Genomic DNA, 15,855 nt, shown 5'->3' with positions numbered 1-15,855 from the left:
GCTGCATTTACCAAGAGGAACACTGATTTTCACATTTGATATGTTAGAATGAATACTGATTGAGCCTCAGAGGTGACAATGCATAAATGGAGTTGAGGACACACACAATCCAAAAATGTAAACAAGCAAAAAGAAAAGTAGAGTTCGCACACCAGCGAAAAGCTCCTGAATTATTTTATGATGCAATCCCATAATATTACATAATACACAGCTGTGCCTGAAATGTTAATATATTATATATTAAAAATCCTTCAGGGGCTTTTGGTGTGTGTGTGTATACTCTACTTTTCTTTTCATCAATACATTGTATAACATTAAATATCACTAAAACATGCTCCAGTATGACAAAGAGATGTGAATAAGCAATGAGTCAGGAAACATTTCATAATTAATAAAGGATTTTAAATTAAGATGACACTTTATTGAGAGGTAAGTTATTATTGAGATAATTGCAGTTACGATTGACTAAATATTCTAAACTTTTCTGAACCTCAATGTTGTATTGTCGGGTAAAAGTTTGGGGCCCTGCTCTTGGCCAGTGCTGGGATGGCAGCCTCTGGAGGTGTTGTTGACTCTGTTTCTCTGGGTCTGTTGTCCTGTGGTTCTGTCTGGGGCATGCAGTTGCCATCAGAATGCGTAGCCTCAGGTCTTCATTGATATTGGGGGACTGCGGATGGCTTGGGTGTCCTGTGTCTCTTTCAAGTGTTGTTTTTTACGTGTTTCATTACAGATACAGCAGATGGTGAGCCTTTGTGCTTTACTTCTTTTTATTTCTTCCTCTGTTTCTTTTCCTTGCCCCTCCCCAGCTATCACCTCTGGTGTTGCAAAAGTATGCATACACTCATGTGAATAAGAAATTGAAATTAAAAAATTCTAGAAAAATTAGTCTATAGAGAGCCTATAGAGCTCATTTTGGCAAAGTAAATGGGATCGTCACAACAGAGCATTCAAACCTTAATTCTGCTTGCTAAAGCTGCTGGATTGAACAGGTATTAAAAAAAATAAACAAATGAATAAAAGTATGAGTTAAATGATCACTCAGAGAATTAATGATTTGAGTTATTTATTGGTGCATTTGGCAAGAGAATCAAAGAGATACATGGCTTTGCAATTACTTTTATGACTGTTGCACATCTCTGATAAACTGCTCCTTCAGAGCCTTAGTGGTACTGTCTACCCAGGGCAGAAACGACCACGGCCAGAAACTTCTGCCAGGCTTCCTGGGCCTCAGCAGTGAAGACAGCGGGGCCAAACTTAGCGGCCACACACAGGCTGATGCACTCAGCAAGCGCCTAAAATGAGAGAAAAAAATCATTAAGACAGATGCATGAACAAATTAATTAATTGTGTCAACTCTATTAGTGATGAATGTTGCTGGGTGCTGGTGGGGACATACCCTGAAGTTATCAGGATCCACATGGAGCTTCTCAGAGTGCATAACACTCAGGCTGGCGTAGGTCTGCTTGATGTTGTCCATGTTCTTCACAGCATTTTCCAGACCACCCATCACGGTCTTTCCGTGCTGGGCCACTTTGGGGTTTCCCATAATGGCAGCATTGGTGGACAGGTCTCCAAAGGCTTTAAAGTATCTCTGACTCCAGGGGTACACAATCAGAAGCCTGGAATAAAACAAGATACATGATAATAATTTTAGTGCACGTAACATTACAAATAATACATTTACGCTAAAAAGACAAACGGACAGATTGGTTTCAGCTGGGTTGCAAGATTACATGAAAAGAAAGTCATACAATACATGAATATGTTTCAGAATTGCATTGAAGCGCAGGTTACCTGGTGATGGCTTGGGGACCAATTTCTCCCACGTCAATCTTTCCCCACAGGCCTGTGATGGCTTTGCGCTCAGCATCTGTCCACTCGACCATTTTGACAGCGTTAAGGTTTTCACGGGCTTTGAAAACACTGTGATCAGAAACCTTTTTGCAAACACCAGTCCTATAGAGCTTTTTATTAATTACCCAGAGCCACACCTCTGGGCCATGGAGGCATCTGATTGGACCATAGTGGATAAGTTTTTGGGTTGTTGCCCAGGAGTAAGATAGGATCTTTACCAGTGCTGGAAAATAAAACTGTTATGCAACTTCATCCAATATATGTAAAATGATATAAATAAGAGAGCAAACATATAAGAATTAAAGGTTCAAATATAATGTAATATAATATGATTAAAAAAACATTTAAATTATGAAGTGACCCTAAATGTAGTAGCTAAATGTTGGACCACGGTTATAAAACTGGTTTCTGGTCTGAATTATTAAGAAATAAATTTACAAAATTACACAGGACACATCTCTGGTATCCACATGAAAAGGAGAGAAACATTTTATTTTGAAAACAATTCCCCAACTTTTTATGCGCATTTGTGGTCGTATTGATGATCTGTGCACACTCGTGTACTCAAATTTTCTGCCACTATAACTGTTAACTTTATTTTTCCTACTTTTCTGTCAAGAATTTTTCTGTGGGTTTCAGTAGGGGTGCATCCGTGGAGCAGCGCACATTTCTTGTGAGAATCCCGTGTTAAAGTTTGTAAACTGCAGCCACTGTGTCAGTATGTGAGACAGGGTGATAAAGGAGGGGACAACTTGGATATGTTTACTTACCAGTGTTTTTCATGTCTAATTTCTTGATTGTTTGGTGTTATTTCCTAGCTATTTATGCTGTCATCTGATTTTCTTTTAAGACCTGACGAACTCTGCGAGGCAAAACTCATTTTTCACTTTTGAGTTTTTGCACTTCAGGCATTTCGTGCTATATTTTTTGGGGGGGGGGAAGGACAAGAGGCCCAGCAACCTCTTGCATTTTGAACCATTCAGAATTCATTCAAGTATTATTAAAAATAATGCACAAAACTATTATTATTTGTTTTAATAAATAAATAAATAAGTGAGGGCTTTAAAACAAGGAAGACTGGTAACTTTTATCTCAAGAAATTCCTCCGAAACTGCTGGATATTTTTTTTTTTTATCTCTGAGGTGTGGTTTAAATTTGATGCTGGGTGTGGTCCAGTTTGGTGTTGTATAAAAACGATAGTGACTAATCATCAACATATTTTCTTTCAGTTCAGTAAACTGAAGAAAACGCAAACATGAGTCTCACTGGAAAAGACAAAACAGTGGTGAAGAACTTCTGGGATAAAGTTGCCCCGAAGTCCGCTGAGATTGGAGGAGAGGCTCTGGGCAGGTTGGATTCAACCTACTTATTTTCATTTTTTTAGCTTCTAAATTTTACATACTTTTAATTAATTAATAATGAGTTGTCCATATTTCCATCTATTGAATCCATGTTTTACAGGATGCTGACTGCATATCCCATGACCAAGACCTACTTTTCTCACTGGGCTGATCTGAGTCCTAACTCTGCGCAGGTGAAAAAGCATGGCGCTACCATCATGGCAGCAGTTGGAGACGCCGTCGGGAAGATTGACGACCTTGTCGGCGGTCTGTCTGCCCTCAGCGAGCTGCATGCTTTCAAGCTCAGAGTGGACCCTGCCAACTTCAAGGTAAGCTCCTCTGGTAGCATCAATGCAGCACATTGTAGACCGAGATCACCGTTACTCAAGAGGCAGAGCAGCTCTTGACCTAACATATTCATTAATATTGTTGCATCACAGATCCTTTCTCACAACATCATCTTGTGCATGGCCATGTTCTTCCCCGGAGAGTTCACTCCCGAAGTCCACGTCGCCTTTGAAAAGTTCCTGCAGAACGTGGCTTGGGCTCTGTCCGAGAGATACCGCTAAGATCCAGGAATGCCGGAGCATCGACTGCAGTATGCTGTCTATCATCTACAACAGTGTCTCTCAAAATGGTAGAGCTCCGTTAATAAATGTAATAAACACTGGAAGTTAGTCTTTTCTTCTTTGTCTGCATTCCTACTCCATCCAGCTTTGACACTCTTGCAAGGGCAGTGCTGGGAAAGTCAAAATGTTAGTGGAAACGAGAAGAGGGTGGGAGCATGGAAAAAGAGATAATTGGGTCATACACACAATACAGTGGCGTTAAATACAAATTTAATCCACATTTAGTATTTTTTTCACACTGTGATGGAAAAAGTACGTCCACCATTTCCATAAATAGCCTATAAATATACTGAAGGGTAAAAATACAGTGCAAGGCCAGCATTAAAAAGGCCAGCTTGGTATGGCTCATGCCAACACTTCTTTATCACCATCAGCACAAAATAGAATTGTTCCAACACTACAAGATACATGAATTTTATTTACCATGATCGGTACAAGTGCAGTTAAATCATTTAATTTGGTATTTTATATACTTGTCTCGTAAGTAATTGCATCCTCGTGCCGCATAAAGGTTTTATTTCTTACCGTGTAAGTAATGAACATTTTAACAAGCTTTCTTATACAGATCCGGTACCTGTTGCTTCTTTATTTTACAGAATACACAGAAAAGCCCCCCCCCTTTTTTTGCCTTCTTTCTTTAAAATAATTTAACACGTAATATTTCGCCACATTCTTCATCAAGGTCCAAAATAAGAGGAATTTCAGCAGTGTTCGGTTTTCCAGCCGTTGCCCTCACGTAACAGTATTTTTGATGTTATCATTAATGTCACAGACAACACCCATTTATATCAAGCTGCACATTTAAAAAGAGGCCAGAACAGCAGGCAAGAGTTATGCCTTTGAAAAGATGAGAAATAAAATGTAGTTAATTTCAGATAGTGAAACGTTTTATTTTTTTCGCTCTCTCACGTTAAAAAAAAAAAAAAAAAAAAAAAAATCACAGCCTGCCTTTGCAAGAAAACCTGTTTGCTTACACTGCGTTGTTATTGTGAACATTTCTCAGTGTTGCATTTAGCACACAATTATGTAAAAGCATGCACACGAGTCCTGTAACTGTTGCCTGATGAGCTGAGGTTGAATCTCACTGACTGACAGATGCATTCTAAAGGGTTTAAATGAGCAATCACTCCGATTACTCTGCAATGATTATCTCAACGTCACTGTTTTTTTTTTAATTGGCGCTGAAATAAAAATCTGCTCTTGGAAGTCTTGAATGAAAAAAAAAATACAGTTAAAATATTTGAAGAGATGTATTTAATTCTAATTTTATTTGTTGCATGCAACAGCTTCACAGCAGTGCACTGAAAAAATGTAGAAATACTACTGCACATCATTTTGTTACGAATGGAAACTTTGATTCCAGTGTTACTGTCCAAAGGTGCAGACGACCACAGCCAGAAATATCTGCCGGGCCATCTGGAGATCAGCGGTGGAGACTTCAGGTCCAAACTTGGCCCCCTAAAAGTGACAATTTCAGAATGGATCAAGTTCAGCCGGAACCTAAAATGAAAGGGGCCGTATATTTATTTATTTAATATATATATATATATATATATATATATATATATATATATATATAGAGAGAGAGAGAGAGAGAGAGAGAGAGAGAGAGAGAGAGAGAGAGAGAGAGAGAGATACATGATTCTGGAATTACTTGTATGGCTGTTGTACATATTTGGTGAACTGCTCCTTAGTGGTACTGTCTACCCAGCGCAGAAACGACCACGGCCAGAAACTTCTGCCAGGCTTCCTGGGCCTCAGCAGTGAAGACAGTGGGACCAAACTTAGCTGCCACACACAGGCTGATGCACTCAGCAAGCGCCTAAAACGAGAAAAAAATCATTAAGACAGATGCATGAACAAATTAATTGCGTCAACTCTATTAGTGATGAATGTTGCTGGGTGCTGGTGGGGACATACCCTGAAGTTATCAGGATCCACATGGAGCTTCTCGGAGTGCATAACGCTCAGGCTGGCGTAGGCCTGCTTGATGTTGTCCATGTTCTTCACAGCATTTTCCAGACCACCCATCACGGTCTTTCCGTGCTGGGCCACTTTGGGGTTTCCCTTAATGGCGGCGCTAGTGGACAGGTTTCCAAAGGCTTGGAAGTGTCTCTTAGTCCAGGGATACACAATCAGAAGCCTCGAATAGAACGATCGAAGCAAAAGAAAAAGTTACATTGCGACGTCTTCAGTTGTTTTCAGTGACAGATTAATAATAAATGACGATCCTGAGATCAATAACGAGGTGAAAAACAAGAAAACAGATCCGAGATAATAAAACATCTTTATGCAATCATATAACACAACTCACCTGCTCAGGGCCTGGGGTCCAATTTCACCCACGTCAATCTTTTCCCACAGGAACGTGATAGCGTTGCGTTCAGCATCTGTCCACTCAACCATGCTGGTGGTGTTAAGCTTTTCTCCAGCTTAGCTGAAAAAAGTCCAACAAATAGGAGGATTTTATTAATTACCTCCTGCTCCACCTCTCAACCCCGGAAGCATCTGATTGGACCAGAACCATGGACAAGCTGAGCTGTTACCTAAAATAAGTCAGATAGGATCTTTGCCAAAAGGTTGGGGGGGGTAACATTCAGTAATAGAATAACACTGAAAGCACTAATTATTCACCATCATTAAGTAAGATGAATAAGCATATCTGTAAATGAATATTATCAGGGTAAGGTAGGACTAAATTAACTTTAAAGGCGCGATTTTTTTTGCATGATTAGAAATGTTCATTAATAACATGCGGACACGGCAGTTTATGGAATAGTATCAAGTGTTTTAATAATCTTCATATATGAGCATATAATACGTTTGTTTGTCCTCTAAATTTTTTTATGTTAAAATTATTCCCATTCACTGGCACTGCTGCGCGAGAATGGTTTAGATTGCATGTCCCCCCTCATTCTCATTTCATTGAATATAATATATGAACATATGAATGTAATATACCGGCCTTCCCTACTTAAGATAATTTTGTGCATCAAAACCTTAACTAAACAGAAATTCTTACGCAGAGGCTAAGTCACAGAGTCCTTTGTTATTTTATGTTTATATTAAATGCAGACTATGCTGCAACATAAAAACCCAAATCCGCAGTATTTTTATAATCTAACTCAGTGGCTAAAATACTTGAGAACAGGGTGCGGTTACTTTTATCTTAAGAAATTGCTTGTGAAACGCTTGTCAGTTTCTTCCGTGGAGGTGTGGTTTAGATTTGATACTAGGTGTGGCGCAATTTAGTTCCATATAAATAAAGATAGTTGAAAATTATTTTCACCGCATTTTTACTGTTTTTTTTTTCTGTTGGGTAAATTCGAAAAGCCAGACATGAGTCTCTCTGGAAAAGACAAGTCTGTGGTTGCGTCCTTCTGGGATAAAGTGGCCCCAAAAGCCCCCGAGATTGGAGCAGAGGCTCTGGGCAGGTAGGTTTTCATTCTTTTCGGTTTTAACACTGACATCATGCTCTTCACTCTCTGCGTTAACATCTTCCTATTGTCATTCATTCTTTTCACGTTTTACAGGATGCTGACTGCATATCCGCAGACCAAGACCTACTTTTCTCACTGGGGTGACCTGAGTCCCGACTCTGCACAGGTGAAGAAGCACGGTGCCACCATCATGGGAGCCGTTGGAGATGCCGTTTCAACGATTGATGACCTTGTTGGCGGTCTGTCCAAACTGAGCGAGCTGCATGCATCCCAGCTCAGAGTGGATCCTGCCAACTTCAGGGTAAGCTTGCTGCAGGAATGATCTATGCATAGGTGTAACACAAGTTATTGAGAAGCAAAATATTACTATGTATATAAAAGTTAATGCATGAATTCATATTGCAACAATTCCCCTTATTCTTATTTGTTGATTAATAACCCAGCATGATCAGGGCAATTAACATGTTTTCCTATGTTACTTACTTACTGACTTACTTTATTTAGCCTATTTAACAATTGCAATTGTCCACTTAGGCTGGACTATTGCAATTCATTAGTCTCAGGTTGTCCTAAAAAAATCCCCCAAAAAGCCTTCAGTTGATCCAAAATGCTGTAGTGAGAGTACTGACAGGGACTAGAAAAAGAGAGCATATCTCTTCCATATTGGCTTCTCTTCACTGACTTCCTGTTAAATCCAGTATCGAAGTTAAAATTGTTCTCCTCAGTTGAATTATCAGGCTCCATCTTATTTTACAGACCTCATAGTACCATACGAGGTACCAATAGAGCACTTTGCTCTCAGACTGCTGTCGTGGTTCCTAGATACCCTAGGAACCAGGAGGAAGAGCCTTCAGCTTTCAGGCTCCTCTTCTGTGGAATCAGTTTAGATTCAGAGACAGACCCCTTCTCTATTTTTAAGACTATGCTTAAAACTTTCATTTTTGATCAAACTTATAGTTAGGGAAATTTAACCCTAACCCTACCTTAGTTATGCTGCAATAGGCCTAGGTTGCTCAGGGCTTCCCATGATGCACTGAGAAGCCTTCTTCACTCACCTCTTTTCATTCTTTATGTGTTTATACATCACTTAATTTAATCATTAGTTATTAATCTGTGGCTGTCTTCTGCACTGCGTCTTTTGTCCTGTCTCCCTCCCCTCACCCCCAATGGGTTGAGGCAGATGGGTGCCCCTCCCTGAGCCTGGTTTTGCCGGGAGTTTCTTCCTATTAAAAAGGGAGTTATTCCTTGCTACAGTCACCAAGTGCTTGCTCATGGAGGTCGTCTGATTGTTGGGGTTTTCTCTGTATTAATGCAGGGTTTTTAACTTAAAATATAAGGTGCTTTTAAGTGGCTGTTCTTGTGATTTGGCACTATATAAATAAAATTGAATTGAACTACTTACTTTTTTCTGCCCTACAGATTCTCGCTCACAACATCATCTTGACCATGGCCATGTTCTTCCCCGAAGACTTCACTCCGGAAGTCCATGTCTCCTTTGAAAAGTTCCTGCAGAACGTGGCTTGGGCTCTGTCCGAGAAATACCGTTAATATAGATTCGGGAGCACTGACTGCTGCAAGCAGCCTGTCATCCACAACACTGCTAATATCCATTTAAAAATCAAATAGCACAGTTAATATATCAAAGAAACATGAAATATCCATGTGTCCATATTTTCTTCTCTCTTGTATTTTCTTGTTAATAAAATAAACTAGTGCATCTTGTGCAGGGGCGTGTCCTGGTGTGTTGTCATCCAGCACACAATTATTTTTAAACTCTAAAATGTACTGATGTTTCTGATTAAACATCCAAATTTCCCATTTGCACACCATTACATCTAAGTTTATTGAATTAATAAAAAAAAAAAGTCAGCAATTAAAGTATTTCTAACCTTCACTGGTTGAAAAGCAATAGCTTTACAATACAGTAGGATCACACGATCAGCAGAGAACATCTGACAGCTCTGAGTTATGCAATTCTTCTTCCAGCTTCTCCCTTCAGGGGTCACCACAGTGGATCATCTGCCTCCATGTCACCCTATCCCTAGTCTGAGGTTCTGCAGCCTTAATTATTTCAGATGTCTACCAAGGAGTAGCACACATCTGACGCCCAGAAACCAAGTAGTCGTGCAAGTTTCTGCATCAATCAAATCTGCTAAATCAGGTCCACATGCTTGACAGCAAGTGCACAAAAGACAAGGAACTTGCCAGAGAACAAGGTTTGGCCTGATTACCACTAGAAGAGGTAGACCATCTAGTGGGGATTGGACAGCACCGTCGGTCCAGCATCACTGGAGTTGATGAAATAGATGAACAGGCGTGTGGCTGAACAGCGAGAATCCATCCAAAAAAGAATCCATAGGTGACCTCTGTGTTTTGTCTCTGTATGAATCCTCCAAAAAGAGTGAAGTGTAGAGATCTCTCTATACTATAAATAGATTCTAAATATCAAGGTTATCTTTGATAATCGTAAGAACGAAATTTCTCCACTGTGTTCATTTAAGAGAAAAAGTATCCAGATTACAAATACAAAGCTCTGGGTCTGCCAGACAAGCCTGTTCAAGGGGCACTTTCAAAAACTCACAATACACCTTCAGGCACTACCATACAAAACAATTAGTTTAGAGTGAGCTCAAAGTTTTTATATACTCTTTAGCATTAAGCCAAAGTAGCACATTACAGAACCCATTCACCCACATTCATTGAAAAGGAACATAAGTTATAGCAATAAAAACATCCAGCTCCATAGGTGGAGAAAAACAGTTCCTTTATAAAGTTGCATGTAGTTGTTACACATGTGTGTGTGTTTGTGTTTTTTTGTTTTTTGTTTTTTTTTTTTTGGGGGGGGGGGGGGGGGGGGGGTCAATGAAATCAGGTTATCTTACATTTCTTACATTTCAGTCCTTCTTCCTCTCTGTTGTTCTCTGCTTTGTTCATCCTTTATAACAGTGACCAGCAGGTGTTGCCCATTCCCCTGATTGGTGTGACAGGAAGTAAAATCCCCACAACAATAAAAGCATGCAATAAACACATTTAAAAACATGCAAATATAAAAACCAATTAAACACAAAACAATAAAATTACTTCTGCCACATCACATCGTGGCCTGAGACCGACCCAGAGCAAGTGCAAAAATCAGCAAAAAAGTGGTTGTGTGGACAGACTTTGCTCTTTTTTATGCTTTATGAAAATAATGGTTGTAATGATTTGATTTCAATTCTTTTGAGTTATTATAACGCCCTTAATGTTGATGTTATGTCTCTTGCTTGTTATATTGTGTTGCAGCTACTGACAGACTGTCTGACCATTGTGTTTGCTAATCAGCTGAGTCAGCAGCTTTTCGGACGTTCCTGGCAGTGTGTTAGCCTCCCTGAGAAGGCAGTACGCGCAGAGGACTGTCACGTTCTCTCTTTTTAAATAGTGTATAAGAGCTTTCAATAAATTAATCGCCAAGAGCATTCTTCAAGCTTTTCTTTTTTCCCCACAGTCTATGTTCATGGTCATTTGAAAGTAAAATACTCATTATTAACACATTTTATTTGAGTATGAAATTATACAGAATGACCAATTTATATAATGTTAGACACACAGGACAGAAGTAAAGAATTGGGGGGGGGGGGGGGGGGGGGGGGGGGGGGGGATGCAAACATTTAAAACGAAACAGCAAACAAACAATTACTTTATTATTATTTTTTTTCATTTATTTCTTTTTAAACATCGGATGCTCTTCCAAAGAGATTTGCGTCTTTTGGTTGCTGGTAAATATGTGAACCACTACACTACAGAGCCATATTACAAAACTATACAACACAATAAATACATTTAAACGCCGTTTACCGTGTCCCTTATGCTCTTTGAAATGTTTACGGATCAGAGTTTGCTGATGAAGTCTGATTTTCCAGATTTGTTCTGTATGCAAAGAAAAAAGTGTAATGTATCTGAGCGCGTGACTGACTGATCAGCTGGTGCATTATTGTGGATGAACTCGCACAGTTCATGATGCGTTAAAGTGTAGTTTTAAATTTCACATTAAACTGCTCTCCAGTTTACACTGTCCCACTTCATTCAGCCCATCAGTGTGACCCCAACACTTGGACGCTTCTTTAAACCATTTATTTCATTTTGTTCTCAATAAAATATTATTTTCACCACACAAACGACCACGAGAGTTTAATTGCATTTGATGATTTATTAAAAGTCAGATTGGTAGTGAGGATTCGAGCCCACGATGCAGTCCTCCGCTCCTGTGTGCAGTTTATCGGTATTTCTCAGACAGGGCGAGAGCCACGGCAGCCAGGAACTTGTCCATGGCCACATGGACCTCAGGGCTGAAGTCGTCGGGGAACATGGAGGACAGGACCACAAGGACGTTGTGAGAGAGAACCTGTGAAAAGATGATCTCATTAAAAAACAGTCTTTTACTTTCTTTGTAAGCAGAGAGCATCAGTTCAGATTAAACAGGGATGAAATGAAAGCAGAGTTAGGCTGAAATTCATTTCTGGTCCAATCAATCTTCACAGTAAACACAAAAATACATTTGAGAAACACTGACATGATTTAATATTTGTCAGTACCTTGAAGTTTGCAGGGTCCACTCTCAGAGTGAAGGCATGCAGCTCACTGAGGCTCAGCAGACCTCCGGTCAGATCGTCCATTTTGCTCACAGCATCAGCAACTGCAGCTATGATTGTTGCTCCGTGCTTCCTCACCGGGTCAGAACCGGGGCTCAGGTCCTTCCAGTGGGAGAAGTAAGTCTTGGTCTGGGGGTACACTGTCAGCATCCTGGGGAAAATCAAATGTAAGTGAATAAGCCGGTGAGTAAGAGAGAAATGCAGCTGCAGGTTTTTGCAGGCAGCGTGGGCTCATATTTACCTGGACAGAGCTTCGCAGCCGATTTGCTCCTCCCTGCCAGCGACTTTAGCCCAGAAGTCTTTGACTATGTTCTTGTCTTTAGCAGAAAGAGTCGTCATCTTGCCTGTTGATGTCTGTTCGGAGTTGCTGCGTTCAGCTCAAACTGTGGAGCTTTTATACACGAAACAGGAAATGGGCGCACCCGACCCACCTCAGAGATAAGGTGCTGGCGTTTGGACGGGTCCACAATGACGTGCAACAGCTCCCACGAGACAAATACGGAATAAAAAATTATTAATGGCTCCGAAGAGCTTATAATGAAAGGTGACTCAACGAGACGATCACAAGTCATTTCTTACTTTTGGCTTCGCTAATGAAATGTCATCTTAATTAAATGAATGTGCGAAATTATATTAATTCCCATTCAGATATATTAATAAATTAATGGTAATTTAATGGTTCTAAATAGAAAGTCATTAAAGTGCGCCTTATAAGACAAATAAGTTGATCCCAGTCCAAATTGTAATGTAAGCAGCTACCGCAGAAATGACTGAACTTAAATCTGCATGATGTAATATGCAGATTTAATTGTCTTTTCCGAAAAACTTGAAAAAATAGTCCAGAGATGTTCCTATAATGTCAAAGTTAAAATTTAAAGGGCAGGTGAAGTTTTTTTTTTTTATTTTTATTTTCCAGCAGCTGTTTGTCCTCATCGATTTGTGCAGAAAGGAGCTCAAATGTAGTTGAAAGTGAAGAGTTGCCATTTAGATCAAGGCGAGCGTGGAAAGCAAAGAGGTTCGAAAATATTCTCATGAATGAAATATTGAAAATATTTATCAGAATGGTAGAAAAGGTCTACCAGAAAGAGAGTTTATTTTTTTCTTTTTCTTTCTTTTTTCTTCTTCTTTTTTTTTAAAACTGCGTCTCACTAACTCCCATGTGTGGGTATCCCACGTTTTCTTGTCATCTTCCTTATTAAGCAATGACCCGAACATGAACACTATTAGTCTGTAAGATAATCGATAATAAAAGTTTCAGACTCATTTTTGGGTCATTTTGATGGTTAATCTAAAACGAACAAAGAATCGTTAAACTGAACCGGGTTAGCCAACTCCCACTGTCCAACTCCACCCAATTTCATATCTTTGGGTGGAGCGAAAATGACCCTTTAAAAGATGCCTTTGTTGGTGAGCTGACCAGCAGGACAAGTGCAAAAATCAACGAGGCAACATGGTTGTGTGGACAGACTTTGAACGCGCCACGATCCAGGACATCTTCTCCAAGATCGACTATGGGGTCGTTGGCCAAGCAGCTATTTCCAGGTGAAACATCTTTTCTTTTTCTTTTTTTTGTATAAATGTACATTTATTTCTGGACATTTGGGTTATTCAAGTAGCCTATTTATGTGCAAGGAAAAAAAGCAGACATAATTTATTCATCACACAGTGTAGATTTTTCTTTTAGAGCTGAGAGTGATTCAGATATTTATACATGTTTCCTCAGGTGTCTGATTGTCTACCCCTGGACTCAGAGGTATTTCGGCAGCTTTGGAAACCTCTACAACGCCGCTGCTATCACATCAAATCCGAAGGTTGCCGCTCACGGAAAAGTGGTCATGGAAGGTCTGGAGAAAGCTGTGAAGAACCTGGAAAACATCAAGGCCACATTCGCAGAGCTGAGCACGCTGCACTCCGAGAAACTGCAGGTGGACCCTGATAATTTCAAGGTACGCAGTGCTGACCTGATGGTACTGATTTCCAGTGATTTGTGTGCGCGCGCGGGCGTCTCTGTATGTGTGCGTTGCTGATTTTTCATGCATGTTGTGTTGCAGCTCCTGGGCGACTGTCTGACCATCGTGGTTGCTGCTCAGTTGGGTAAAAACTTCACTCCTGAGGTCCACGCAGCTTTTCAGAAGTTCCTGGCAGTGGTGGTGTCCTCCCTGAGAAGGCAGTACTACTAGAGAGCTGCAGAGGACGTGCTCTGTGTTTGAATCGTGTCTCAATGAGCTTTAAAAAAATAAATATTTAAGCAACTTCAAAGAGTTCCGTTTTCTTTTTCCACTTTGTTTATGATCAAACCAGAATGTTGGTGATGGTAATGTAAAAATTAATATCTAACTTTTAAGCATAATAAACTTCAGTATCAAAAGTAAAACAATAGTACATAAATTAGTCATTGAATGACCAACTGAAAAATATATAGTAAATTGTGTAGAATGAAAGTATAATGTTACAGCTGTGCTCAGCAACTACAATTCAAAATGGAGAATGACTCCAGACTTTGTAGAAACTTTGGTTTTATTTTAAATTTCTTAATATTCTCCGCTAAAAATGACAGCCAAAAGAAGATGACAAGATCCAGGACGAAGTGATATCTCCCCTACAATCTGACCTCACAAATGCCTTTATCCACAGCAGGTGTGGAGTTAAGCCCAGGCAGAGAGGCATAACAATAAAAGCATTAAAAAGCACATTAAAACCAGAAGCATGGTATTGCACATATCGGTGTACTCCATAATGTTTGGGACAAGAACAAAATTCTTGTAGTTTTCCCTCTGTACACCACAACAGGGGATTGTAAATCATAAGTGCAGACCTTCAGCTTTATTTCAAAGGAAATTTTGCATATTGCACTTTTGTAAAACCCCTCGAATTAAAGCTGCACTTTAATCACATATTGATTGTTTGATATACAGTCCAATATGGTGTTGAACAGAGGTAAAACTACAAAAATTATTTCTCTGTCCCAAATCTTGTGGAAGACACTGCACCTGTTTCAGTCTTTGCTTCAGGGCCTGATCTAGCCAATTAGGAAAGATGGCCATTTGCTGCTCCTCTCCAGCTACTACAGAGAAAAAAAAGTTATTGTTTTGTTTTATCAAAAAAAAAAAATGGTGTTGTTGTCTAAGGAACGCAACTTAGTGGTCACTATTACTGTGCGTAAATGCTCATATTTCTTTATGAATTTCCAGGAGAAGTCACTTAATTGAAAATTGTTATGCACACAATAATCACACATTCAGAACTACTTAACTAACTAATAGCAACCTTAATAACTACTAATATTAGACCAAGCAATAAAATTTGACGAGAGAAATATTTTTGTGCTCACTGCAAAGTTTGACAATAAAATAAAAATGTCACATCTCGCCTGTCTGAGGTGTCCAGGAATTCAGATCTTATTTTACCCTCAGGCTTTCAGTGAACATATTTATCTATGCATGGGAAATAAATAATAGTTGGATGGCTATTTGCCTCATTTTGGTAAACATATAAAGCTTCAAGTATGTTATAATCTCAGAGGACAGATTGTAAGTCACTTGCAGGCCGCACCTGGTTTGTTTTGGTCAAGTCTCCTGACTAACCTCTCATGGACAGCTCCTTGTTTGCAGTAAACTGAGAGCGAGCTTTATTGTCATTCAGCCTATGAGACATTGTGTGAACAAAATGTAGTTTCTCAGTGTATATGGTAGGTCAAACATAGGATTAGAGTAATAGGTAGTACTACTAATAACAGTAATACTATTCCTAATAGGAAAAATAGCACCAAAGAGTGAGACCACTGCCCTTATTCTTCATGTGAAAGATGTCTTTAAAAAGAAAAAATAATGGACCCATGTGCTGTTGACCTTGAACTCCTTTAAATCAACACCAGAGAAATCTACTGCACCACACAAACAAATAGTCACAACAGTTTGATTAGATTTGATTCTTTTTTATTTTTTTTTTATGGAATGAGTACACA

The 15,855-nt window shown here is 39.5% G+C and overlaps 6 protein-coding genes across 8 annotated transcripts; 3 read left to right on the top strand and 3 right to left on the bottom strand.

Annotated features, from left to right (window-relative positions):
- Nucleotides 1-1,046: 1,046 nt before the first annotated feature.
- On the bottom strand, nt 1,047-2,637 carry LOC115785181 (hemoglobin subunit beta-A-like). Its single transcript, XM_030736674.1, has 4 exons — nt 2,625-2,637; nt 1,795-2,077; nt 1,397-1,619; nt 1,047-1,292 (listed from the first exon to the last, which is right to left on the bottom strand). Exons 1-4 carry the CDS (start codon nt 2,635-2,637, stop codon nt 1,161-1,163), a joined length of 651 nt encoding a protein of 216 aa, XP_030592534.1. The 3' UTR covers nt 1,047-1,160.
- A 421-nt stretch (nt 2,638-3,058) lies between these two features.
- On the top strand, nt 3,059-3,871 carry LOC115785206 (hemoglobin subunit alpha-A). Its single transcript, XM_030736714.1, has 3 exons — nt 3,059-3,204; nt 3,316-3,523; nt 3,635-3,871. The coding sequence occupies exons 1-3, from the start codon at nt 3,110-3,112 to the stop codon at nt 3,761-3,763; spliced, it is 432 nt and encodes a 143-aa protein (XP_030592574.1). The 5' UTR covers nt 3,059-3,109; the 3' UTR covers nt 3,764-3,871.
- A 1,189-nt stretch (nt 3,872-5,060) lies between these two features.
- Nucleotides 5,061-6,864, bottom strand: LOC115785205 (hemoglobin subunit beta-A-like). Of its 3 annotated transcripts, XM_030736712.1 has the most exons (5): nt 6,846-6,864; nt 6,138-6,260; nt 5,744-5,966; nt 5,478-5,645; nt 5,061-5,323 (listed from the first exon to the last, which is right to left on the bottom strand). In XM_030736712.1, the coding sequence occupies exons 2-4, from the start codon at nt 6,227-6,229 to the stop codon at nt 5,514-5,516; spliced, it is 447 nt and encodes a 148-aa protein (XP_030592572.1). In that variant the 5' UTR covers nt 6,230-6,260; nt 6,846-6,864; the 3' UTR covers nt 5,061-5,323; nt 5,478-5,513. The 3 variants fall into 3 exon arrangements, with proteins under 3 accessions (XP_030592572.1, XP_030592570.1, XP_030592573.1); XM_030736710.1 differs by lacking the exon at nt 6,846-6,864 and having other exon boundaries at nt 6,138-6,400; XM_030736713.1 differs by lacking the exon at nt 6,846-6,864 and having other exon boundaries at nt 5,061-5,281; nt 6,138-6,400.
- A 231-nt stretch (nt 6,865-7,095) lies between these two features.
- Nucleotides 7,096-9,087, top strand: LOC115784590 (hemoglobin subunit alpha-A-like). The gene is made up of 3 exons (XM_030735872.1): nt 7,096-7,257; nt 7,357-7,564; nt 8,683-9,087. The coding sequence occupies exons 1-3, from the start codon at nt 7,163-7,165 to the stop codon at nt 8,809-8,811; spliced, it is 432 nt and encodes a 143-aa protein (XP_030591732.1). The 5' UTR covers nt 7,096-7,162; the 3' UTR covers nt 8,812-9,087.
- A 2,342-nt stretch (nt 9,088-11,429) lies between these two features.
- LOC115784737 (hemoglobin embryonic subunit alpha-like) lies at nt 11,430-12,294 on the bottom strand. Its single transcript, XM_030736066.1, has 3 exons — nt 12,133-12,294; nt 11,835-12,042; nt 11,430-11,644 (listed from the first exon to the last, which is right to left on the bottom strand). Exons 1-3 carry the CDS (start codon nt 12,228-12,230, stop codon nt 11,516-11,518), a joined length of 435 nt encoding a protein of 144 aa, XP_030591926.1. The 5' UTR covers nt 12,231-12,294; the 3' UTR covers nt 11,430-11,515.
- Nucleotides 12,295-13,277: 983 nt separating this feature from the next.
- Nucleotides 13,278-14,150, top strand: LOC115784702 (hemoglobin subunit beta-like). The gene is made up of 3 exons (XM_030736027.1): nt 13,278-13,433; nt 13,615-13,837; nt 13,943-14,150. The coding sequence occupies exons 1-3, from the start codon at nt 13,342-13,344 to the stop codon at nt 14,069-14,071; spliced, it is 444 nt and encodes a 147-aa protein (XP_030591887.1). The 5' UTR covers nt 13,278-13,341; the 3' UTR covers nt 14,072-14,150.
- The last annotated feature ends 1,705 nt before the right edge of the window (nt 14,151-15,855 follow it).

The sequence above is a fragment of the Archocentrus centrarchus genome, chromosome 8 (assembly GCF_007364275.1).
Source record: "Archocentrus centrarchus isolate MPI-CPG fArcCen1 chromosome 8, fArcCen1, whole genome shotgun sequence".
NCBI classification, from domain to species: domain Eukaryota; kingdom Metazoa; phylum Chordata; class Actinopteri; order Cichliformes; family Cichlidae; genus Archocentrus; species Archocentrus centrarchus.
Note: the sequence above shows the minus strand (reverse complement) of the source record. Positions and strands in the feature narration are given on the sequence as shown.